This window comes from Strix aluco, chromosome 4, assembly GCF_031877795.1.
Source record: "Strix aluco isolate bStrAlu1 chromosome 4, bStrAlu1.hap1, whole genome shotgun sequence".
Lineage (NCBI taxonomy): Eukaryota > Metazoa > Chordata > Aves > Strigiformes > Strigidae > Strix > Strix aluco.
This window is the reverse complement of record NC_133934.1, coordinates 43,083,788-43,110,125: the sequence shown is the minus strand read 5'-3', so window position 1 is coordinate 43,110,125 and position 26,338 is coordinate 43,083,788. Positions and strand designations below refer to the sequence as shown.

Genomic DNA, 26,338 nt, shown 5'->3' with positions numbered 1-26,338 from the left:
ACCTAAAATCCTATCAAATGAGTACTTTAAAAATCAAGTATTTCAGAAAATGGAAGTCTTTAGAGACTTAAGTCTAATATAGTTCAACTACAGTGAGTTAACATAATATCATTAAACAAAGGAGATGATTGTTACATGCTCCTCTGAAAAGCCAGTTGAGAGCTGCAAGCTCAACTACCCTGGAACAACAGCAAAGAGAAGAAAATTTATATTACTCTGGAGTCATTGTTTCTATTCTACTTTTCATCCCTTGCCACGAGGTACAACCCACACAAAGAATATGCCTTAAAATTGCAGCATTACTGACTCCTTACATGCAGGAAGAGGATACTTCCTCAGTCTCTACCCTGCCGCTCTGAGTTTCTACGCAAGCTGGATCAGCGTTGGCTAGTGAAACTGACTGTAAAGAATAGCAGACTGGTGGGTGGTTGCGCAACCAAGCCTTAAAACATAAAAACCTCATGGTTTCATAAGGACACACAAGTCATCTGGCCATTCCCTTCTCGCTCTCTTTTTCAAACTGTGTATCACAAGCCAAAAAGGCTTCTGTGATCAATGAGCTTTTCTCTAAACCTCCGATAACTTTTGAACCTCAAGGATAATTCATATCTCAAGGATAATTTTATATCCACCTATCAAGTTTGACAGATGGATAAAGATCGCAGTATTACGCTCCCCAAACTGCCATGGGGAGGAGAAAAACCCAAAACCCACAAAAAAGCCACCACCACAACAAAAATATTACTTATTCAGAAGAAAATTTGTATTAGTTCTCTTGTTGAAGTGGGAGCTTCTTGGTTGCTAGTTGTTTGGCACATGCATATACCTCAAAACTAGCTGTATCATAAACATCTCCTGGCCATGCAGTAATTAAAGGAATAAAGAGAGAGGGGAAAAAAAAAGTTTTATGTAATAAGAAGTACAGAGAAGATGATTGGAAGAAAGATCAAAAGTACTGTATGAAGGTATACAGAAGACTACTTCTCATTAGCTCATGGAATTAAGTCTGGGAAACTCCTCTTCCAATTACACAATTTCTCTGGCTGACAACTCTTCAGAAAGTTACTAAAAAAGTTTTCTAATTTTTGAAAAATTTGAGATTATTTTTGAACAAGGAAGAAAGATGCAAAGATTCTTATCCAGTGTCAATGATTTCGGTATACCTGACAGACTTCCAATATTTTTAAGAGTGGTCAACACCAACAAAGGAACTGAAAACATACAAAGCACATCTAATTCAGCAGTGGCATTAAAAACCAAACCTAAGGTAGCAGTCTCCAAAAATCATTATATTAAAACCAACTGAAGAACAACAACAAAAAAATCAATAATGAAGCAAGTCAAGCATTTAAACTACTACTATTTTCTCTGCAGATGCATGTGTTCACACAGAAGACACTTTGAAAAGGAATGCACAGTATTTTCACAGCATGTAAATAAGGCATGATAAAAACAGTTCAATTTAAGTAACTTAGCTTCTTACCTGCCTAGATTTAGCCAATGGCTTCTTCTCATTAGGCTTTTTAGGTGCATCACAAGACTTCCTGATCACTAAAGGCACTCCATATTTTGCAGCAGGTTTGGTAATTTTCTGAGCTGGTGCAACTGAAGTCAGTATTTGTTCCTGAGCTGGTCTTTTAGCTAAAAAGAAAAAAAACCAAACCTGTTTTACAGCTATGGCCAGTGTACCATATTTCCCTTTTCCAAGGTATTGGAACAGCAAAGCTGAAGGAAAATGGGTGAACTGCTAACATTTCATTCACATGAACTGATGCGCAAGTGCAGTATACCCAGTCATCCAAAACAGCTCATCTAAATTTCATGCTTGATAAGATATAGCAGAACACAATCCCTGAGCTTTTCACTCTCAACACTTCAAACTGGAGAACTGAAGCTTATTTCAGCTACCATGCTTTACCATTCAGTTGTCATGGACACAGGGAAAAGTCTTCCTAAAGGAATGGAGAGACAGGCCTCCCTTCACTAACAACACTGGACTGCAACCTGCAACACTAACGTTGGCAGATAAGCAGCTCTGGAAGAGCTTCAATGGCCTTCAGGGATACTGTTTTCACTGTAGAGTTCCTGAAAATATGCCAATATTGTGGATTTGATTCTCTGTTAGCAGAGTTGTCTTACTACAGAATAGCAGGACAGCAGTGGAACACACAACACAATCAGAAGACCCCTAAGCACTTGCCAGAGCTTCAAGTAACTACAAGGAAATAAAGAAAGGGGAAGAAAATCTAGGAGAAAAAGGTAAACAAATGCAGGAAAAGAAAGTAAGGTAAGAACATCTTGACAAAATGAACCACGATCTAATTTGCTACCAGTAGTAGAAATTCTACTGCTTTAGGCTGAAGTCGGGAATTAATCCTGGAATCTCTAATGAAACCTCCCACATTTTTTCAAGAAATGGTATTTCTCATTACGCATTTGTCATTAGGAAGGGGGGAAAAAAAAATCATACAACAACAACAACATATAAATTATTTCCAGTATTTGTAGTTTTCACTGTCTCCTTAAATTTTGGAAGCATAGCATACTGCAAAAGGAAAATGTACACCTAAAATACTACAGGACCGTAGTTTGTATTTGCACCATTTGTAGCCTACTTATATCCAGCTCCCCAGGGGAGGGGGGAGAAGTTGCTACTCTCTTTTTTGTTGAAACTTCTAGGATCAGGTATAAGAACACTCCAAAACCAGTAAGAGAACAAAGCTACATACACTATCTTGCCAGAGCTGAAAGCAAAAGCACATTACACACTTACCTGGTGCAGCATGTGGTCCAAACTTCTGGAAGATTTTGTGATTGAATTCTTCTGCAATAAGCTAAACAAAAAGTTGAGCAGTTAGCCAACAGTATTTATGACTGAAGCCAGAAAAAAAACCTTTTCAGAGAAGTGTGCTACTCCCAGTAAACATCTAACTAATAGTATTTACTGTAACTTAAATGTAACATGAAGAATATTTGAACATTAATAAGCCATCATCTCAAATACTGTATGTAGTTCTGAACCTAATACCTCAAAAACCATGTAGTAGAACTGAAAAAGGTTCAAAGAAGAGCAGCAAGGATAATTAAAAGTGTTGAACGACTAAGCTTGCTCTTTAGCCTATAAAAAGATGACAGATGTAACGTGACATGTGTGATTTTGCAGAGAAACACCCAAGGGCAGCAAATAATAATACCAATATAAGTGGGGTACAACTGAATATAAGGAGGAAGGTTTAGAATAAACGAAGTTGATGCTTTCTGCAAGTAGCAGACCTGTGAAATTTCTTAATGATCATAACAATTTACACAGGTTCAAGGAGAAATCAGATAAGCTCACAGACAAGAAAACTATTGAGGATGACTAAACACCAATGACGATGCTTCCTGAGCTGATGCAGTTGAGACAACAAAAGATGAAGGCTGGGAGTATCATAAGGTAATGTCACGTAGGCTTGCCTTGTTCCTCTGTGTCTCAGCAGGCACCGTTTACAGTCAGTGTTCACTGCTCACAGCACATGGAGCGAGACAGACTTTTAGCTGAGCCAGCACCATGCCCTCATTTTCTAACATCTTGCTCTCAAACTTCTTGCAGAATCTGAGTGCCACCACTGGTGCTACCAATACAGAATATTCAAAGGATGGGAACTGCAAAGGTGTTTTTTACAAGAGTAGTGCTACTTGCAGACAGATAATGGTCATACTACAAGTCCACCTTTCTAGAGACAGAGCATGCCAGGAATGTGTTATTTAATGTTCTGACAACAACTGACAGCAATAACTGAAGGTTAACCTAAACCACAAGGTTTTAAGGAACAGTCTTTATAGAATCTTGAACTATCCTGATTATTTTGATTTGCTTAGAGGCTACCACTCAGTTGCAATAGATGTTGAGAAGTTAAAACTGAAAAAAGCCCCAAGAACCAAAGTGCAGAATTTAGGACTCCACGCATGATGGCAGAGAATCTTTTTAACCTGTACAGTCTGTCATCAAAAGATTCTGTAAACAAGAAGTCACACATGAGAGCAGTCTCCCCTACTAATGGTATTTCAGTGATCTTGAAGCTTTTATTTGGGTAGTAAGCTGTAACAACTGAAGCGTAATGTTTCCGTGATAACAGCTACTGACAGAAAAGAAACATAACTTTTCAGTACCTTTCAAAAAGCCCTTTTTTTTTTTTTAAAAAAAGATGCTAATTTAGATCCATTCTTTTCTGTAACTTAGTAACTAGGAAAATTAAGAAAGAATTTATATAAAACTGGATGACTGATTTCCTGTCACTTAAGAGCAAGATATCAGCAATAGTTGCAACATGCTGAAGATGTCAACTATGGAAGATCTCTTAGGCCTAGACTAAGAAAAGCAGAGGACACCACCATTAGCCATGAAACAAAGAAAATAGGCATTACAGCTGTGCCACAGAATGACCACCTCTGGCTGAATACAAAATGTACTAGTGATTGGTACATTTAGTAAAAGGTGCTTTCTGGGTGTGGGAGTTTGTTGGTGTTTTTAAGATTAGGTAGTATCTCTAAGTCAAACATGTTAGTCATTCAGCTGGAAAAATTGTGTTTCTTAACAGCTCATAGTAAAATTCTTTTTTCTTCAACTGAAAGTGTCTTTACAAAAGCTCTAGGGAATACCTTACTCCAATTTGCCATGTTGTATATTAACATTAGAATAAAGAAAAAGAAGAGTCCTACAACGTTTTTAGCAAAATTAAAATTAAAACTAAGTCCATACCTGGGGTGTGAGAAATTTTTCAACCCGTTTGGCTATAAAGTTTTTCTCCAATATGGAGTTTACTGATGGTCTATTCCTAGGATTCCTTTTAAATAACTGTGACAGCAGATTACGTAGGTCATAAGAGTAATGCATAGAAACAGGAGGAAAAGGCCCAGAGATTATCTTCAGTACCAAGTTCTTCATGTTACCAGCTTCAAACTGCATCACACAAGAAAGAGAACAGTTACTGCATATTACTTACTGTCTGTCCACATGCAAGGCTGCATATAAAGATGAAGAAAACAAACAACACACATTCCCTTGCCTCAACATACCAAAAGAAATTTTCAAGACCATCAACAGTTTACATCAGCAGTTTAAAACAATCTGCTGCCAAGTATTATAAATACATCATCATACAGATATTCCACACTATTGATGTAAATTCTGCTACAAATAATTATTTCCCTCCAGATCTAGATTGACAATAATATATCATTAAGGATAAAAGAATTATATAATTATCTGCTTGACCTCCTGTCCCACCTTCAACTGTCACATGCCTTCTGCCCTTTTTAGTGGAGCCACATTTCAAATGAAGGAATGTAAAGCATTCATACTCATTTAGTGTGAAATCCAAAGGAATGCTTAGACTTCAGCTTAAGCTCAGGAAACAGAACACCCATTTCAATTCCTTTGTACAATAAAAAGAAAACAGTACATATCACTCAGCTCACAGAAAACAACCTATTGCCATCAACTCTCAGATAGGCAACACGGTTATCATTGTTGCCACAGAAAAGACCAAGCAATAAGAAATTACAAAAACTTGAAATGAAATTAAATCCTTATCCCTCGACATTTCCCCCCCTGATTTTCATGTTGTTATAATCTTTTTTCTTTTAATAAAAATAGCCATTTTAAAAAAACCCACAAAAACCCCAAAACAAGACAGAAAATAAGTGTTTTTTCTTCCCTTCCTAACTGGAAAATGGATGATAAAGATATATTCTTCAAAACAACACACGCATATAAAAAAAAGAAGGCAATGCTTTTACCATGGGAGCTTCTTCTGTTCTAAACAGAAATGCATTAATCCATCTGCACAGAAGCTGGCAGTCCGAATTCAGACTTTCAAGGAAAATGTCAGGTTTTTGAAAGAAAAGAACACTATTCACAGTATCATTTGTTACAACACCAAACAATTTTTTCAGCTAACACAGTTCCTTAAAAACCTACATTGAAAACAAAATATGCAGTGCTAAGATTTCTACAGAGATTGGCATGAACAAAAACAGATGGAAAATGTTGGTCAGTATAGAAAGAGGAGTTGAAGGTAATTTTAAACAGTCACCATGAAAGCCTTTCAATGACCTGAAATACATTTGTGTAACATAAGGAAAAATTCCTGATTGAAATCACTATTCTTTTAAAGACACAAGAAGTTTCTACTCACCGCATGTTTAAGTGTGCACATTTCATAGAGAACACAACCAAGGGCCCAGATATCACTAAATCAAAGAGAACATAGCTTAAGAATTAGTTCTAGGTGTAACATTGCCAAGTAACTTGTATCTATGAAGTTTATCTTTGAAAAGGAAAAGGTTGTATTTTGAGTATGTACAAGCTCCCTTGTATGTACATCTTCCACCCCGCAAACCACAAAAGGCCAAACAAGAAGAGACAACAACCAAAAATAAGGCAAATCTGAAAACCAGATGAGGTTATATTGGCTCCAGATTTTATTTAGACCTTTTCATCTGAACCACCCCCAATCACAGAAATCCAACAAAATATGGACAAAGCCTTTTTCCCTTTAAATATACACATATGCCTGAAGTCTCTGAATTAAACCAACAAAAACCCAAACAAAACTCACCACCTAATTCAGCAAATACAATTCTCAAAGTCAGTTTACTCTGTTTAACATCAACTTACCTTACCCTCGCTCATTAAGGACTACAGAATTTGGTTAGAACACCACTGGATAATAAATCCCATGTAGAAGAAATTAAGGGACAAGGAACTGTAGTAATTGTTATCTTTTAAGAAACCAATTGAAATTAGTGTAAGGCACTCAGCGCAATGGATGCAGCAGCTTAGTGCATTGTAAGACTAACTTGATAATGACCATTTTAGTTACATTAGGGATGCTGTTACCAGATACAGCCTACTGCCACAACAGCAAATGTATAAGCAAAGTATCTGCATGACTTTGTTATCTGAAGCAGGCTGAGCCACCTATCTATGCATAGTGTGATTTCATCCTTAACACACTTTCACATTTATACTGCATAAATTATGGCAGTACAAGTAGTCTGCAGATAGGTAAAAGCAGAGCCATAATTAAGAACACTGCTAGATCTAGAACTCAGAGCATTAAGCTAAGTCATCTCTGCATCCCATTGCTTTGTACTGCACAGACCTAATAAGGTGTCACTTTTACAGTGAGATTCAGTTATCTTCTTGTGTAAGAGATGAACTAACAGCTGTTCACCATCATATGAACAGCTTTAGATCTCTAAAAACTCACTTTCTTCTCCTTACCAAAAATGTTTAATGAAGTGCTTATTAGTACCTTTTATTGTTGTAAGGTTTGTTCTGACATATTTCAGGTGATAAATAGTATGGCGTTCCTATGCAAGTGCGAGCCAGCTCTGCAGTACTAAGAAAAAAAAAAAAAGAATTAATGTTAACTAGTTAACCTGCATGAAGTGCACAGATTGTGTTTTCCTAGATCACAGCGATTTAGATTAAGTCAGAGAAAACAGCAACAAAATGGAGTTACCTGTTAAGAACTCTGGCGATTCCAAAATCTCCCAGCTGTATTGTTCCATCTTTGGTTAAAAATATATTCTTGATATAGAAATTTTAAGAAGTCTGTTAATTAAAACATTCATACAATTGCACACTTTTTGTTCTCAACATGTTATGGGAAGAGTAAAGTTTGCTACCATTCAATCACTCCAAAGTCACTAGCAGTAGTGTTATTGACTGCAACACACCAGACTTATTCCAGTCCTACTGCACCAAAATTAAAGAAAACACTATTACACATCTTAAAACATAATGTTTTCTGTCCCCACACATAAATATATAAGTAACACTCAAGTAGCTTCACCAAGTAGCCTCATCTGTTTCTACAAATATCATATAAAGCTCTTCCTGACAATTCTGAAGGCAAAAAAGTGTTTCCAGTATTGGAAGTGTTTACATAAAAAGATTTTTTTCTACAATTTGCCAGCTTACACTAGTAAGATATGAATGTAATAATCTTGGAAGTAAAGTCGGTTAAAAAATAGTTACTTACATACCTGTGACTTTATGTCCCGATGCAAGATTTTTCTATCATGTATATGTTTTAGTGCTAAACAGATTTGTACAAACCAATCCAGAATCTATGCATAAAAGAAAATGCAACATCAGCATCATTATTTATCTGAAAGCTTCCCCAGTTACATAACTGAAGATATTATCAAATCAGTTTTATAACTCAAGATTTTATCCTCTTCCCACAAACCTGTCTTCATTTATACCACAGTATAATAAAACCCATAACAGTACTGTCGCTATAATGCTAACTTTTTCATGAAATGTGCATATTACCCAAAGTAGATATTAATCTTGAGATTACTAGTTCTATTACATATTATAAACCTAACAAAAGTATGCAAGATTAATTTGATTGGCTAAAACATTTAAGACATGGAACTTGCATCTTAAAGATTATACTTTTGCTGTAACCAATACAAGTCTTCTGGCAGTCTATCAACCAAGGGTCCTAGAAAGCCATAGTAATGTTTACAGAAACACTTATTTTATCATACAGTAATTTTATGTATTCTATCTTGAAAAGAAAAATAGTAAAAAGCAGATTTCTATGAGAAAAGGAACAAAACCAAATAACTAGATAATTATAAACAAGCCAACAAACCCCTTTTTTTTTTGGTAAATTTGTAAAAATCACAACAGAAAAAGCGACTAAGAACTTTTCCATGTGAATAGTGGTTTCACATTCCCAACTTAGAAATACATACATGTCAAAATTACGATATAATACAAGGTGCAATTTCCACTCTTCCACTTTAAGTTCTTCTTGCAAAAGTGAGCCCAAATTAGAAAAATGAAAAGTTTTACAAATTATATCCAAAAGGTAATCATGATTACCCTATTCTAAATACCATCAATAGAACTAATATACTACTAAGCCTTTCCAACCATAGGTAAATTGAGATCCTACCGGATGGAGACACAAAAGCACAGAAACAATTTATAAAGAAGGAAACATATGTCAGTTCTAATAAAAAAATTGAATCCTACATGATCTATCTTCACTTAATCAAATCTGTACATAAAATCCTCCCATTCATTCCAAATTCTCCCACAGTATAAATGAGTTTATAACCAATATTGTGGAAAAAGAAAATCTGCTGATATACTTCCAATACATTATTTTTCTAATGGAAAAATAACATCATTCAAAAGTTTCACTTCATATTGCCATATTTCATACTCTTATATTTACAAAGTTTGCTATTTTATGCTTCTGATAAATGAGAATCAGTATTTCAAAACAAAATCCTGTGCCATTATACCTTAAAAAAACCAAAGGTTTAAAAATATTCATGTTGTCCTTCAGTATTTTTCATTTCTCAGATTTGGTTTACTTTGCAAGACATCATTTTTTTTAAAATCATCTTACACATACAGACAAAATCCCAGGATTTCCAGCTACGTTTTCCTTTTTTTTTTTTTTTTTTTTTAAGGCTACAACTGTGGCTGATAATGAGAATCACAATTTGAGAACCTCGTTTTAGATTAAGCAACGATATCCACCAAACTGAAGCAAAATAATTTAAAACTCATGAAAAAGTATCATGCAACAAAACACTATAGCAGCAGTTTGCTGTTACCTGGTCTTCGGAGAATAAGATTCCTTTCTGGGCATTTATTTTTTTAAATAGGTCTCCTCCTTCACAGTAATCCATCACTATGTAGAGACAGCCATTTTCTGTAAAATAAAACACAAAAGTATTTCAAAAAGAAGAAAAGATCCATCTTTAACATAACTTTCTGAATACCTTCACTGCTTCACAGAAAAAACAAAAAATTTAACCTTTTCACATGCAGCTTCAGATATAATTTATTAGACCTTTTTTCAAACTTCAAGCAAAAATGCTTTTATTACTTTAAAGTTCACGACATAAGTTTCCCATTTCTGGTAGCATCAGACTACTCTGATACGGAGAGAAAGAAATCACATCTACTGAATCAATGCCCCAAAACGGGGTTTAAAACCACTATGAAATTAGAGGTGTCACTTCATGAATGCAATATAAAATCATTCTTCAACCTGCTTTCAAACATTCTAGAGATCCCCTAGCATAAAAATAGAGATCTTAAGTTCTAATTTAGGTAGTTGCCTCTATTTGCCTAATTCTTTCTTGGAGTTTTTACCTGGACTCACACTAAGTGCAAGAATGTGACAATGATCAGCTCTCATACCAGACATACAGTTCATTTCAGTGACTGAAGAACAGCAATAAAACTTCCAGCAGACAATGACTGAAGGAAACAATTGTTTTCTCCTTTTTAATGACATTTGAGACTTAGAAAAATCCTACGCAAGTTTCCACTAGGAAGTATGAGCGAATATAATACCTTTCATACAAAGTTACAGTTTTGTTCCCAAATGCAGTATTTTCCAGTTACTGATGAAAAAAGAGATTACACAGAAGCAAACTGCAAGTTACCAAAACCACAAGAACTACACTACTCACATATTAGCCACGATTTTGAGAAGAGCTGAATAAATGCATAAAATCAGTCACATGCTGCTCAAAATACTCTTATTTTATGAATTAGTCATAGCACTTAAACTCTAAAGAGAGCCAAAATTCATTAAATCATCTAAGTCACTTAGATTTCACTCCCACAGAATGCTTCTGAAATCTGTCTTTCAAAACATCACAATGAGGATTTTTTTGGTGCTTAACAGCTGTTTGTATCATGGTTAATATTTATAATTAGCATTATTTTAAAAGAGGATCCTAAGAGTCTGGATTTCTTGCAGACCTGTTGCTGAAATAGTTCTCTTTTACAAACCAATTCAGTATGTTCAAAGTCACTGTGCTTTAGCAATAAAGATGCAACATGAAGTCTTGTTAACTACAGATTACAGGATCTACCTTGTAAGAAGAAAGAAAAAAAGCAGCCTTTATTACAGGGAAGACAGAAACATGGATTTATAAACCAGAAGACTATGGCTATGCAATGGCACGAAGTTCTAATTTAATGAATAGAAAAAATAAAAGCCCCCAATGAAAAGATAGATGAAGGTCAGCAGAAAGGCAGGAAAGGAGAAAGTAGCAGTGTCCCTAAACAGTATCTCAAATCATATATAGGTTTTTAAATAGTATTTTAAGCTATGGAATACTCTTATCTGTTCTGCTCATTTCCCAAGACATTCAATGTGAAAACAATGTGGAAATGTATTTCTCCTTCCTTCATAGCTTGATGAAGTAAACAGTCCCATCTATTTTTCCAGCTCTGAAAGCAATGATAGGATTGCAATGACTGTAGACTGCATTCTAAAACAACAGATTTTGAGATAAAATTGCGCTTGCTAGGTTATCAATACCCAAATTTAGACTGTACTCATATTTAACATATACAAGCATTCAAGTTGTTAGGGTATACACAAGCATTCAAGGATACTTACACTCTGGAGAAACAAGAGAACGTAACCCTTTCATTTAAATATCAACCAAAAATGATGTATGTAAGGAAGAGACATGAACATTTCTGTTCAATTGGTGCACTTTTAAAAATTGTTATTTTTATATGTAAGGGGAATTGTGAAAAAAATACAACCAAAAAGAACTGAAGTAATAAAAGTATGAGAAAGACTGATTAAAGAGAGAAAACCCACTGACTTTTAAACTGACTGCAGTAAGTAGGGCACAGACAGTCACCTACTACCATTACTTCAGGTTCTAGTGCATTAATTAAACTTACCTTCAAATGACTCCCTATACAGGACAATATTCGGATGTTTCATGTTAGCCAACACAGCAACTTCTCTCCTTGATTCTTCTCTCTCCTTATTTGACATCTTCAGAAGGAAAATAATGATTTTTGAGAACAAAAACACAGAAAGAATTGTTCAGTAATTAAGAATAATCACTCACCTTAGAGATGTTTATTTCTTTAATAACATACTGTTGGCCATTTTCTTTAGCTTTAACAAGAATTGCTTTCCCAAAGGATCCTTCTCCAATCTTCCGCACTTTAATATATTTATCCATAGTTATCTTCTTAAGGCATCCTTACTCAAGTACTAGGCAAAAAAACCCACAAAACAGATTAGATAGCCATCCTTAATCATTCAGCCTGGCAGGTCATGTTACTTCTTTTTTTTTTTTTTACTCAAAATGTCAATCCACTTGTCTCTTCAGTTGCATCACATGCTTTGTAGCTTTTCTGTAAATCATCTACTCTTAGTCTCAACTCTATTTTGGTACAGTTGGTTCACTTGGTGTAGAAAAAGGTCTACATTGCTAAAACTGGTTTAATCTTTCATCTTGACAAACAGTACAAAAAAAGGATGTGTTTTATCTTCAAATAAAGCAAGAAGTCAGTGCCATAACTTCTGATTCAGCTAGCACACAAACATCACATAGAGCTACAACACCTGGTTAACAATCTTTCGTTCAACTTTATCTGGAAGAACCATGATAGTAGGGGGGAAAAAAATCCCTACATGTTGTTTCTCAAGAAGCACTAAATCCACTATTTTGGAAGTTAGCCACTATAATGAAGCCAAAAAATGGACTGAATTCCACATATCCCCATGAACATTATTCAATATAGAAAGGTGGGACCTTAACTGTGACTGAAAAAACTCAGATATTTTTCTGTGTTGCATATAAAATAAATTCATTACAAAATGGTCCAAATTGGTATTTTTAATGTACTATCTGACCACTTAAACTACCTTTTGAGATTGAACAGATTATTCAGCTAAGTGTTGATGGTGTTTAAGGTTCTCTATTAAAAAAACACTTTGGTAAAAAAATAAGCCACTAGTGATCTGCATGTGGAAGGTATGGCAATATAGAGAAGTGTCAGAACAGCAAAGAGGATTGGCAAAACAAGGACTAAAGTGATAAATGTCAAAACAAATCCATGGTGGCCTAAAAGGTCATCTTTTCTACAGTAGAATGAACTTCCATACCCTGAGGAAGTTTCTGTAAGCTGAAAAAGACAGAAAGTTCCTAAGCTTTTCTGCATCCAAACCTCACTTGAGAGCACCACCAGCATTTGTGCTTTGCTGTACCCAGCTTCCTTCCGACAGCAGACTCTTGTAGCTTAGATCCATACTTCACATGCATCTCAGGTGAGGCTCTTCTCCCCAATTTAGGCTCACTTTTTTGTCACAGAATTACCAAGCACCAGACACAGATGCTGCTAAAGAGTCTCAGGAAGATGAAGGACCCATATCATGGAAGCAGACTAAAATGAGTAAGCTTGATTAGTATAGCGAGACAAAATACAGGAGAACTCAAGTAATCTTTTCTGCAAAACAGGTGATGGTAAGACAACCAGGACTAAGGATAACTACCAGGAAACAAAAAAAGTGAAAGTGATAGGCCTGCAATGTCCTGGTGTTTTATTTTTTTTTGTCTTGAAGTACAAAAAGGCAGTTTAGTGTGTATGAAGTTGCACTTCTGAAAGTGACAATGTTAACATCAATATTCATTTTTGGGCAATGGTAAAACATAGCAAGTGGGACACAACTTTAACTTCACATGGCTTTACTAAGTTCTTTTCCCACCCCTGCTTTGTTTATGAAACAACCTGTGCCGTACTACAACTAAACCAGCTGCATTAGGCTTAGCTTAGGGCTCCTATTGCACGCCCTTCCGTGCAAATATAAACGATCACTAAGCAGCCTGTGGGCAAGAAAGTACAGTTCAATCAGACCGGGGATATAATTTTGTACAAGTTAGATGGCTTATTTTTATCCGTGGGATAGGAAATACAAGCTTTGAGAAAGAACGTCAACGCTGACAGGGCGTTGGCTTTTCAACCCCTGGGCAAGAAGTCATTTTATCCACCACGGACACGCGCGAAGGCGGCTTGCGAGCCAGGGCACAAGTCACACCTCGACCGAGCGCTAAGCACGGAGAAAGCGAAGCGACTAAACTCGAACCGCACAGCCAAGTCACGACCAGGGGGACGGCAAGCGGCACCGCGCAGTGGCCGCCGGCCCCAACCCAGCGACAGGAGACGCCCCCGGGCCAGGCCAGGCACCGGGCCGGGCCGCGCTCCTCAGCCGGGCCCCACCAGGCCGCCGCCCCCGCGCAGCTGAGGCAAGACCAGCGCCAGGCCGAGAGGTGCCGCCGGGACCCCCCCGCCCCGGAGCGATTGAGACAGGCAACCCGCCACCGAGCTGGCCACGCCAGCGGGTGCTCCCGGCGCCAGCCCCGCAGAGGGGCGGCCCCGCCCGCCACCGCCCCCCCAGCCCAGCCCAGCCCAGCCCAGCATTCCTCCCAGCATACCTCCCCGCCGCGCCCGCCGCTGCTACAGCTGCTCAACCCAACCTCACGCCCGCCGCGAGCCCGCCCCCCTCAGCCCTTATTGGCTGGCCCGCCCCGCAGCTCAGCTCCCATTGGGCGACCCGTGCCGAGGCGGGTCAGCAGGCCCGGCAGACCGCCCTTCCCGCGTTAGCGGTGCTTCACCGTGGTAACGCGCGGCCAGGAGTCACGTGACGGAGGGGGAGGCGGGGCTCTGGCTGCGCCTGCCCGCAGCCGGGGCGGCGCAGGCAACGGGTATTTGTGGTTTGGGGGGAAAAAAAAACCCAGCTAGAAATATTTCACGAACCAACCACGACCCACAAGACCGCGCGGCCTGACACCGGCGGTACGTGCCTTCCCCCAGGGCTGTGCTCAAATCTTACTCGGGAACCCTCGTGACTCACAGTGCTCCTTCTCAGTCCGGTTGTCTTGGTCCGTCATCGTAGACGCACACTACAAAACACTGCTCAGTCTTGGTAGTCTTTTTATATAAGCGAACCTACGGATATTTTTGTCTTTTTCCCTTGGGGGAAAAAAAAGCACCTAACCTGCCACAGTATTTTGTTGTAACCTCCATTCTGTGAGCATATGTTCAGTAAACTCGTCACCGGCCTCAGTGTCTCGGCGAGCACTGAACCGCCCGGTGCCGGCCTCGGGGTGCAGCACGTAGCGATGGGGCTCTGCCTCACCTGCCGGTAACGTTTGGAAGCTCTCAGGACCCTGCAGTCAGAGCGTGCAGTGCCCGTGGAGTTCAGAGGCGCCTCGGGATACCCTGCGGTGTACCAGGCCTCCTCCTTGACCCGGGAAGCCGCTTTCTCCCCGTTCCCAAGCACGGGGATCTCCTGCTCCCCCCGTTCCCGCCCGCTCTGTGTAGTGGCGAGCTGTAACCCGGGCCCGTCACCCGCGTTACGCCGCGCCTCCGACGCCAAAGGGAACTCGACACCCGGGCGCCGTCGGGGCCGTCGGCACCGCCGCTCCGCCTTCGGCCCCCCCAGCCCCAGCCCCGACAGCTTCCCTCACCGAGCACGCGCCTCGCGGCCGCGAGAACCGGAAGTGACCGCGGTGACGCTGACTCCGGCGGCCCGGCAGGAAGCGGCGGCGCTGGCGCGCGTGCGCGGCACGGCGCCCCGCCCCCAGGCCGAGGGGGCGGGCTGGCCGGCGGAGCGACCGTTGGGCCGGGGGCCGAGCCGGTGTCCGCGGCGTCTCTGCGACCCCGCCCCGCCGCCGCAGGAGGATGAGCCAGCGCCTCCCCGGGGAGCAGCAGGCGGCGCCACCCGGACAGGTAGGGGCGGGGCAGGGCGGGGCGGGATGGGGCGCGGCGCGGCGCGGCGCCGCTGGCTGCCCCCCCCCCCCCCCCCTCTCGGCGGAGGGCCACGGCACGGGGCAGGCACGGCGGCGTGACAGGAGGCGCCGTGACAGGAGGCGCCGTGGGCGGTCCGCTCGGTCCTGCCCGCTGGCGTCGGAGCGAGTGGGGCTGCGGTGGCGGCTCCGGCCCGACGGCGGCGGGAGGCGAGGCGAAGGCAGCCCCCCGCCGCACGGCCCGCTCGCGGCGACCTCCTCTGCGAGACCTCTTCGTCCTGCGGCCGGGAGGCGGGAAGGGGCAGAAACGGCGGCTCCTCACGGAGCCCCTCAACTTACCCGTTGTCCTGGCCCGAAGCGGGAAAGGCCGGGGTGAGGGCGAGTACCCCGCGTGTTTACACAGCGGGTAATCTCTTGTCACCTGATTTCGGTGTCCTTCCGTGGCAGCTCTCGTTCGCCTACGGAAGGCCGAGGACTCTGCAACGTGGAAGAGCCAGAGTCTTCTCCCCACGTAGACGGTGTCAGAAGTATTATTGTGCTTGAGTTGCTCATTTCACGTTGGCTCAAGGTTAGCAAGTTGGTTAGCAAGGCTGCTGTTACACAAGAGAGGGAGATAATGGGTTCATATTGGAGCCTCTTAATTAAATGAGGAGGGTGCAGGTCAACGAGGTTGAAACTGAAGATTGACTGCGTTCTTTCACATATCTTCCCTACTTATCTAAAATCCTCCCCTTCCCTATCTGAAAACGTGGACCTGAGTGTAAAACAGGTATGAATCAATTCTCACCTGAAATGAGCAGCGGCAATTGAAAAATTGTGTGCTGGTAGTGAAACGTTCAGTGTTATATAGTAGATTTGCTGTGTCACACTTTAAAGTACTGAACAACGTAAAACAAGGCCTTAAAAGCAAATCAAAAATGTTTCTGGTGCTAAATTGTGTGGGAATAGACACTTAAAAATACTTTTGGAAAGATGTCCCAAAATGGTAATCATTTAGAACTTGCACCTTGAAGTTTATGGTGCAGAGTTTGTGAAAGACATTAATTCATGATGGTTTAAGTGTCACGTGTATCGGTACTTTTTGCTTTCAAACGTCTTTCTGGATGGACCTGTGAAGGGTTTATGTTCTGTATCCCTTGGCAACCTAGAGGCTTCTTTGAAAAAACAGCCATTTGAATGAAGGACATGTTGGCATGGCAAGTTATCAATACTGTTTCTCTATTTAAGGAAACTTCAATATGCTGTAATGTAAAATTTTTAAAAAAGTCGTTTGTGCATTACAGGAAATATACCTTGGTGAAGTAAAATAAGACCCTAGAGAACTTCCCAAGTGTCGCTATGATTTTTTTCTAAGATAAAAGTTTTACTCTGGCCAACTGCTTGAAATTTGATGTCTAGTCTCTCTGGTTGGCAACCAGATGTAAACTTGCACTTAGTACTTTTGACTTGTCAAAATAGGAAGCAGTTCTGCTGTGGGAAAACTGCTGCTAGCTTGAAACTCACAGTTTGAAATAAAATGCCTTTGCATTTGTCTGCAACACCTGTGAAACTAAAAGGTATATAGCGCCCAGAAAAAATGGAGCTTGTTTCTTATTTGCTTCTGTTTAGTATTGGTTTGTCAGTCCTAAAAATTCTTTGCCTGACAAGTAGATGTCATGCACAATGGGTATTGCAATATTTCTAGAGATACATTTCCCTTGTTTTATGATTCCCAAGGCTGTCTTTGCCCCATATCTTTACAGGATCCTATCTGTGAGTGGTTTACATGCCACTGTTCTTCCTGTGGTGCATACTTGCAAGTTAAGGTAATCCTGGGGTATAGCTTTTCTCTCTCGCTTAATATTGAACAAGCCAATCCAAGTCCTCAACTGGGAAAGGCACTTGAATCTGTTCATCTTTGCTATTTGTGACTGCATTCCTCTGAGCCACTTTATTTTATTACTTTACCTGCATTTTTCTCTCGGAACTGTGTTTGTATTTCCACTTGTGGTCTTTTCCACACCTAATGTTTGTCACAAATGGATGTTTCAGTAAGCTGCAAGTGAGAACCCACTGTGCACTGGTTATTTTATGAACAGCTGGATCTACCTGTGTAATATATATTCTCCTGTTCACTGAATATGCAGTTTGGCTTCCTCCTGCCCTGCTGTTGCTCTGGGGTCTTGGGGCCTCTGTGTGTGTGTGTGTGTCTTCCCCTGGTATTTGAACATCAGAGTTGCAGTCTTTGAATGTAATCACTAAAGCTGGGACAACTTCACAACCGTTGCCAAAAGGCATTTTAGGAACTTTCAGAATTTTTTTTCCCTCCCCTTATTTAAGTGACTTAATATGCGTGTGGATAGGTGTTACCGGGAAGATCAAGTTTTCAGGGTAAATAATAATTTGTCAGTTGGGATATTTTTAACTTGGTCATAATAAAAAGTGGAATAGAAGCTCTACAGTTGAAGAGATTTGTGCCAGAAATGACAGTGCCAGTTCGAGTTGTTTGAAGTTAGTTTCCTAATTCTCAGACTCTAGGTTTCATGTCCTAAACTTCTTGCTTTGGCACTTCCTTGGCCGCAGCTGTAACCCAGTAACCTCTGAAGGTGGTCAGCACTGGCACTGATCATGCGCATGAAACTGCTTATACTCCCTCCCTGCTCGTTTTCCCCAGACTAAGATTTCAACTTTGTACCAATGTGCTCCAAGAGCAAGTTCCCAATTCGGCGCTCCCTGTGTCAGTCTTGCCCTTCTGTGATAACCTGAAAGTGCAGGTCCTGTGTTGGCTGACTTCCTAAAGCTGTTCAGGTGTCAGGCCGCCCTTTTACCCGTGCTCATGAATGAGGTACGCAGCTCCAGGCTCTGCTACATAGTACTTGGTACTTGTTTATATGCCAGGCTTTGGAAACTGAAGGTCCTCAGAGTATTAGAAAGTTGATAATTATAAATTTTAGTAGCTGTTTAACTTGTTTTTGAATTTTGGAAGCCTTTATAAAATCATCTGAGAGAATAATGTTTAGACAAAACAGTGTTAATTTAAATTGATTCTGATAAGAGGGTTGTAAACAGACTGTAAAAATAATCTTTGCTGGGAGGTGTGCTCTGCTTTAAAAAGATAGAAACCGAAAAATCAACCTAAAACATTGAGGTAGTGGTTACACTTAATGAGCTGATAATACCTGTTATTATCAGAGAGAAGAGAGTTGACAAAGCTGTTAAAATAGCTGTAAATCTGTTTACATCTAGAGTATCCTTATTTGGTTGTATTGAGTAGTGAGTAATCTTGGATATGTACGCCTGCAAATGAATGGAAAGAAGATGATTTATAACTTCATGGTAGGTACCAGTGTGGTTTTTAAATGACTTGCAGAGAATCGAGTCAGTTATTTCCCCTTGAACTTTCTAGAGATTCAGCTTTTTGTTTGTTAAGCGTTTTGTTTAGGCTTTCTAGTTACAAGAATAGACTCTGTTTACTCTGGGAGGGAAAAGTGAATTAAGTTCAGTCCTATTTGATAAAAATAACCTTTGCTGTTACTTTTTTTCTTATTTTTGGTATATTTTGATAAATTTATCTAAGAAGTTCATGAACGAAGAAGGATTCAGATGTGCATTTTGCATGTTTATACATGCACATGTTTATACAGTATAATGAAGAAACATTTCCGAATTGATATAATAAAAATGTAATTTCACTATAGTAGTATGTTTAAATTACAGATAGAGCTCCTGAGGTGACTTAATATTTTGACGTCCTGCCAGTTAAAATTCAAGTACTTGTTTTCCTTAAAGATAAGTTTGTGTTTGAGTTCATTCTACTCTTATCTCCAAATTAGTGTTCTCTGCCAGATTTGTTGGTTTTAATGTGTTATCTGCAGTTCTTGATCTACTGCAGCTTTTCCCCTGAGGTTTCTGTTGTTAATTTCATCTGTTGTGCATGGGGGGGGGGGGACGGGGGACGGGACAGTTCTCCATATGCTTCCAAACACACTAATTTTCTGTTTCTGAAAAGTGAATCTACAAAGGGGGTATCAGTAGGAAAGAAAACTGAAGATTTTTTTTATTACTGTTTGACTTTCACTGCTTGACTTGCAGAAAACTTTTATTCTCATATGGAACACTGTAAGAATGAGTAAACACTTAAAATTATTATCAGACTTACCAGTTTTCTTCTGTTTTGTGCTGAGTCATGAATATTCTTTTAAATTACCCAACAAGGCTTATAAGACTGCAGAATGCTCAAGGAGAGCTAACAACCTGTGCTCTTGAGTATTCATGTTATTACCACAAATACAAAAATCTCAATGTTTGTTCCTCTCTAACAAATTTTAAAAAATCCCTTTTGATTCTTTGGATAGGGGATGGATTATTTTTAATAAATTTGGTCTATGAACCTGGTGAACTGACCTCATCGCTGTTATGTAACACATTTAAGATAACTGACCTTCTTGTGTACTCTGTTAGCTAGAAGCCTTTTAGTAAAGTATTGCTGAATCTTTTTTGTGTAATTTTCAAAATTAAAAATCTTCCATGGAGCCAGTTTCTTTTTTTCCTCATAAAATATCCACTTTGATTCTCACTTTCAACTTAATACCACTATTTAACGGTAATAATTTCCCTCCAGACTCTTGCCAGGAGTGAGGGGAACTTACTGTGCATTCAGAACTGCTAACACACTTAATTAGTGAATACTTTTGGTGGTGTTTGTGCATCTAGGGCTTCACTGCCTTTTTTTTTTTTTTAGTGTCTTGGTTGGCCTATATGTTTTTATTAAAAAGCATTAAAAGGCATTAACAATCTTATTTATTAACATCAGAGGTTCACGGGTTATCTCTTGACAGATTGATTTATTTATTCCATCCTTTGAAGACCACCAGAATGGCAATCAGTAATAGATATGCTGTATTTACAAAAATGAGGTGACTTCTGTCTAGCTAGAGCCAAGAAGGTCACCCGTGAGCCAGATCCTGGTGTTGACTGCAGATCCCTTTAGTCCTTCACCTTGCAACCCTAATGTTGCTGCTTGAGAGGATTCAGAGCAAGAAAACATAGTGCATCTGCCAGTTTATCTTTCTGTTAGACATAGTGAGAAGAGCCCCCAGCCTTTTTGATTTCTTGATAGGTGTAATTTCTAACCAGAGTACAGTGAATGGGTTCCTCATTAGCTGGTATTTTCTTTGCTTTGAAAATCAGTAGTAGGGAGAGTAAGTAAACAGGAACCACCAGGGGTCCCCACATGATTTCATAAGCAGTGGTTGTATGCCTGTGCTGTATTTTGGGGAATGCTGTAGGATTTTTTCCTTGATCTCATGGGCTTTTGTGTGTTTATGAAGAAATTGGAATTCAGTACAAAGACCTTAAAAATCTGCGGTAGCTGTTGTTATCAAGAAGATGCTTAAACTGGGGATAATACTGCTTTTCAGATTCCAATTTGACAACCCTGAGTTACAATTTTGCCTGTCAAAACCGAATAATTTTCATGTGCTTCTTTTTCTGCCGGAGTCAGTGCTGCTTTCATATGCTCTTTGTCTTGGCTCACAGAGCCTCTTTTCTGTGATGGTCTCTTATTTCCTTTATATTGAAAGTTTATTTTTCATTCCTTGAGTACTTTCACATCATTCAGATACAAATGCATTGAACTTGAATAAAATTATCTGAAAGACACCTAACTCAGGTGTGAACCTGTGCACATAGCTAAGGACTGTCCAATGCACTTCTCTGGAAAGATAAAGAAAAGTAGTATAAATAACAAGATTTCTGGTCATCTTGTGGTGTGTAAAAGCTCTTACTCTACTGTTTGTGTATCCCTCAGCTGACTGCAACACAAGTCCACATACAAAAGGAGCAAAATCCTTTAAAAAATGTAAAGATAAGATTATATGCTGTTGCTCTGTCTTTTCATCAAATAGAAAATCAGCATCCTGGCCAAAGATTCAACAGACAAAAGTTACGTTGTCTGCAACGGAACCTACAGTCATAGTTCCTGTCCTTCAAAAGAGGAGTATGGGTTTTACCTTTCATTTGTCGTAACAAATTTCAGTGTTATTTTCATCAGAACGTGACCACGGACGGGACGTCAGAGATTTTTTTTTGCTAAGGAGACTCTCCATCTTTTTTTTCCTGGACAGAATATGTGCAGCTGTAGGTACTAACCCATTAGTTTAGAAACTAATACTGTATCTTACACGTGTTTTACGCTTGCACCGAAGTGGCAGCCATGGACACAGTTGTTTACCATGACTTGGCTAAGGATCAGTATTTGCCTGTGAAGTTTGAGCTTTTGAGTTATATTTGCTTTTATATTTAGTTCAGGTTCATGCTAACGGATTATGTTCTTAATATATTTTTTTTTTTTTTTTAAAAGCAGCTAACTAAAAACCCCTTAAAGATCTTACCACTCCTGTAGCTGTGTATTACTGGGCCTGTGTGGGAGACTACTCCTCGACTCTTGATAGCAGAGTTGTTTCCAATGTTTCTAATAAATGAGGTTAGGTTAGTAAATTTAAATTTGAGTTTTCAACTCATGCAGCCAGTTTTGGTCAAAAGCAATTAAACAGTATTCACATTAGTAACTTGGTGGGTGTGACAGAAGCAATCCCTTTCATCAGGTAGGCTAATGTGTTTGTGCTGGGTGATACAAGTCTTCAGCTGTTACAGCTATGGCTAGCCATAGCCTTAGTGGTTAAGACATTTTAGAGAGTGGAGATGAAGTAGTTCTGAGTACTTTATACAAACTAAAGTCAATGCCCTTAATGTTTGAAATCATATGATTAGAAGCATGAGTTCAGTATTCATGCTGTAACTAGTTTGGTGGGGTTTTTTTAAAGCTGAGAAGGTAAGTGCTATCAAAAATAAGTATTGTTGATTCTGCTTTTGTGAAGATCAGCTGTAGTGGTGCTATTCTGTATTGGTATGTATCATAAAAGTGAAAAAACTTTTCAGGCTGTTATTATATTAAGCTTTTATAACTAAGAGTGGTAAGATTCAGTAGAATCTAGAAAGTAGATCTGAGTCTTGTTATAGTTTTAAAGCTGAGATTACCTTCATGCTTTACAAGTGTTATCTTTTCATGTAGTTTTGTCTGTGTGTTTCTGTGCTTGTCCTTGTTTATTTCTTGTTTAAAGAACACTTGAGTGTGTGTCTCTATCCTCATTGAACATTAATTTTACTTTGGAAGTAGCTCTGAATGGAACTAAACTAAGTTTTATATATGTATATTTTTGGAAATTGATTAATCTTCTATTCCAAGAGTACCTACTACATAAACTCAAACAGATTTATTTATTTTTTTAAAAAACCAAACCCTCAAGTAGTATCAGCTAACTGGCAATGTACCTTTCTGACTTTGTTTTTCTAAATATGACTAAAAAATTGGCCAAGATCCATTCTCATTCAATGGTTTCAATAGGAGCAACACTGTTCTGGAAATCAGTTAAGTGTCAGATGGGGTTTTTTTTGAATGCTACAGAGAATGATCTTCTGTGTATTTATTTTTGTGAGGTTACCATATTTTTAACTGTTTGGGTTCTTGAGTATCTTTAAGAATTTCTGTGGTCTAAGCTGACTTGAGATCAAGTTCAGGAAAGCTGCTATTTCATTCATCTTCCCTTCTGTATTTTAAGTGTAGGATTTTTTTGAGCCTTTTTATGAAGAAATAGTCTGCTAGTGATCTAAAAATTATATTGAGAAATTCCTCCCAATTCATTCACCCCTTTTCCAAACCTGAAGTTTGGAAGATGAGTGATGTTCTCATTTTGTTTAACTATCTTCACGTCACAGGCGAAAGAAATAAATGGAGGCTAGATATGCTGAGGCTGCAATGAAAATGGGAATGTAATTTTGACACTGGTGAGGCTAAGGATGAGAGGATGGGCACAACATGGCCTTTGTTTTAAAACTGTTGTAAAAGGTTTATAATTTCTGAGTTTAAAATCTCTGAAGGGCAGGCTTCTTTAAAAAGTAAAAAAGCTGACAGTGTACTGTTTTAAATTAATGTAATACGGAAGGTTTGGAATTAAGCGTTCAAAGCTGTTCTTCATTGCTTACATTTCTTGGGCAGTTGTTCTGACGTGTATATATATATGGGATATATGTTAAAATTTTAAATAAAGTGTGGGTGTGGGGAATGTTTTTACCTGTTCTTAAAGTGTTTGGTAGTTGGATACTTCTTTTTAATAAGATCATCTGTATAGAATTCCTGTCTACTTTATAACAAATAATCACTTTTGAGGGTTCTTACCAGTTAAAACTTTTAAAATTCTATCATTTTTTTTCAAAAATTTTCAGCAAATGACTCCCCTATTGTTATCACTGCATTTCCTCTACTGTAGAACATGTCTAATGATTGTATTCTGTATTTTAATTGCATCTGCTTTTGTTTTATGTCTGTGTAGCATTTCTCACTAGGTAGTGTCCTTGTGTAGGATTTGCAGGAAGGTATGTGTGAGTCAGAGGACACATGACTGCTTTTTAGCTCTTAGTTCTTAGCACTGAAGAGAAAAATTGAACGTTACACTGATTTTGAGGTTTATCAAGATTCTTGGTTTGGGAAAGAGCTCTTCTGTCAACAACAGCAATTTTCAACATTATGGCTTTCCCTGCCCCTCTTTTCCCCCTTTCAACTATTTAACACAGATTTGTAATTTGGAGTACTTTTAAATTTTTATTCCACCACCCTCCCGAGGAAATAACAAATTTAAGATGCTGTTGTTTCCTGCCACCCCTTGTTTTATGGGACAACAGAGCACATACCTGAGATTTACAGATTACTCAGATCGCCTGGCAACAAATGTCCTCTAAATCAGACTTCTTATTGTCCTACTCTGACTTCTCCAGAGACACTTCAATGCACTGGAAATGGTTCCTTCAGCTGACTTGCTTCTATGTTTGACCTTTTATTTGTAGAGCTTGAAAGATAAGCAGGATGTCTGGCGTTTGGGAGCAGAAAAGTGCCTGAGGTATTAGACTGTGCAGAAAATTGCAATAGCCTTATATACTTTTTCCAGTATTAATGTAGCTGTTCCTGTGCTGTTCTCATTTACCAATGTAATTCCTGCCTACACTGCATCAGGGGTCGATGTTGGGACCAGTGCAGTTTAACATCTTTGTTGGCAACGTGGACAAGAGGGATTGAGCACACCCTCGGCAAGTCTGCCGACGACGACATGCTGGAGGGAAGGGATGTGCCATCCAGAGGGACCTGGACAGGCTTGAGAGGTGGGTCCATGCAAACATCATGGAGTTCGGCAAGTCCAAGTGCAAGGTCCTACACATGGGTCAGGGCAATCCCAAGCACAAATACAGGCTGGGCAATGAGTGGATTGAGAGCAGCCCTGTGGAGAAGGACTTGGGGGTAGTAGTGGATGAAAAACTGACTGTGAGCCAGCAATGTGCGCTCACAGCCCAGAAAACCAACCGTATCCTGGGCAGCAACAAGAGAAGTATGGCCAGCAGGTCAAGGGAGGTGATTCTCCCCCTCTACTCCAGTCTCATGAGACCCCACCTGCAGTACTGTGTCCAGCTCTGGGGCCCCCAACATAAGAAGGACATGGACATGTTGGAGCGAGTCCAGAGGAGGCCATGAAGATGATCGGGGGCTGGAGCATCTCCCCTGTGAGGACAGGCTGAGAGAGTTGGGGTTGTTGAGCCTGGAGAAGAGAAGGCTCCGGGGAGACCTTATAGTGGCCTTCCAGTACTTAAAAGGGGCCTACAGGAAAGATGGGGAGGAACTCTTTATCAGGAAGTGTAGTGATAGGATCAGGGCTAACAGCTTTAAACTGAAAGAGGGTAGATTTAGATTAGATATAAGGAAGAAATTCTTTACTGTGAGGGTGGTGAGACACTGGAACAGGTTGCCCAGAGAAGCTGTGGCTGCCCCCTCCCTGGCAGTGTTCAAGGCCAGGTTGGACGGGGCTTTGAGCAACCTGGTGTAGTGGAAGGTGTCCCTGCCCATGGCAGGGGGTTGGAACTAGATGATCTTTCAGGTCCCTTCCAACCCAAACCATTCTGATTCTGTGATTTAATTAGATCTTTCACAATTCAATATACCTGTATGCTTATTATTTTCTTCCCTCTCCCTAGTCATAGGAGGTAAGGCATCCTACTTTAGCTGCCTCTTTAGTTTTGTTTGTGGGGTTTTTTGTTGTTGTTTAAGTTTTTTGGTGTCAGAGGATTCTCTGTTAACCTGCTTTGTAGAAGAGTTTTGACGGGTCAGGACATCCTGGAAATACTGTAGTAATGAAAGTGTGATGGAGTAGTTGCAACTTTTTTTGTGAGTTGAGTTGAATTCCTTTCCTGTTCCAAGAACTTGCTGAATATTGCTTAGATTTTTTTTTTTTTTTCCTTACAGTGCATTACTTCACTTTTTTTTTTTTTTTCAAAGATGATCTGAAGCATTTTTGAGTCTGCTTTCTGAGGTATCAGGACTAGACTCTGGATCAAAGCTGCAATGTTTCACAGAAATAAATCTAGTATCTTTAATGCTCTCATTAATCCTTTGTAATATCTCTTGGTTTTTTACAGTAGTCTATGTTGGAAAAAAGGTATTACTATTACTTAAGTAATTAAGTGATAAAATTATTAAATATTTACTGTAACTAATGTTTGTTGGGAATCTGGTGCAGGATTTGTTTGCTTTTTCAAGATATTGGCTTTGGCTAGCATTCAGCCAGTACCTTTTTTCGCTGTTTACAATTTCTCTTTAGTAAAATTTCCATCTTTCCCCACTTGCCTTTTAGTGCCATTTGGATAGGGCAGGGAATCT

The 26,338-nt window shown here is 39.5% G+C and overlaps 2 protein-coding genes across 25 annotated transcripts in view; one reads left to right on the top strand and one right to left on the bottom strand.

Moving 5' to 3' along the window:
• The window catches only part of NEK1 (NIMA related kinase 1), a 47,211-nt gene extending 31,843 nt beyond the window's left edge, over positions 1-15,368 (bottom strand). For 5 of the 23 annotated variants that reach the window (XM_074822836.1, XM_074822838.1, XM_074822839.1 and 2 more), the window contains exons 1-10: positions 11,914-14,097; positions 11,741-11,837; positions 9,637-9,734; positions 8,038-8,121; positions 7,512-7,579; positions 7,302-7,388; positions 6,180-6,234; positions 4,742-4,942; positions 2,774-2,834; positions 1,484-1,641 (exon numbers count right to left, since the gene is read on the bottom strand). In XM_074822836.1, coding sequence (XP_074678937.1) covers positions 1,484-1,641; positions 2,774-2,834; positions 4,742-4,942; positions 6,180-6,234; positions 7,302-7,388; positions 7,512-7,579; positions 8,038-8,121; positions 9,637-9,734; positions 11,741-11,837; positions 11,914-12,030 — 1,026 coding nt within the window. In that variant the 5' untranslated portion in view covers positions 12,031-14,097. The other 18 variants (XM_074822831.1, XM_074822835.1, XM_074822833.1 and 15 more) reach the window with 14 other exon arrangements.
• A 53-nt stretch (positions 15,369-15,421) lies between these two features.
• CLCN3 (chloride voltage-gated channel 3) overlaps positions 15,422-26,338 on the top strand; it is an 82,620-nt gene continuing 71,703 nt past the window's right edge. For both annotated transcript variants that reach the window (XM_074822823.1, XM_074822820.1), the window contains exon 1: positions 15,422-15,583. The gene's annotated coding sequence lies outside the window, so the exon portion shown is untranslated. The remainder of the gene's footprint in view (positions 15,584-26,338) is intronic.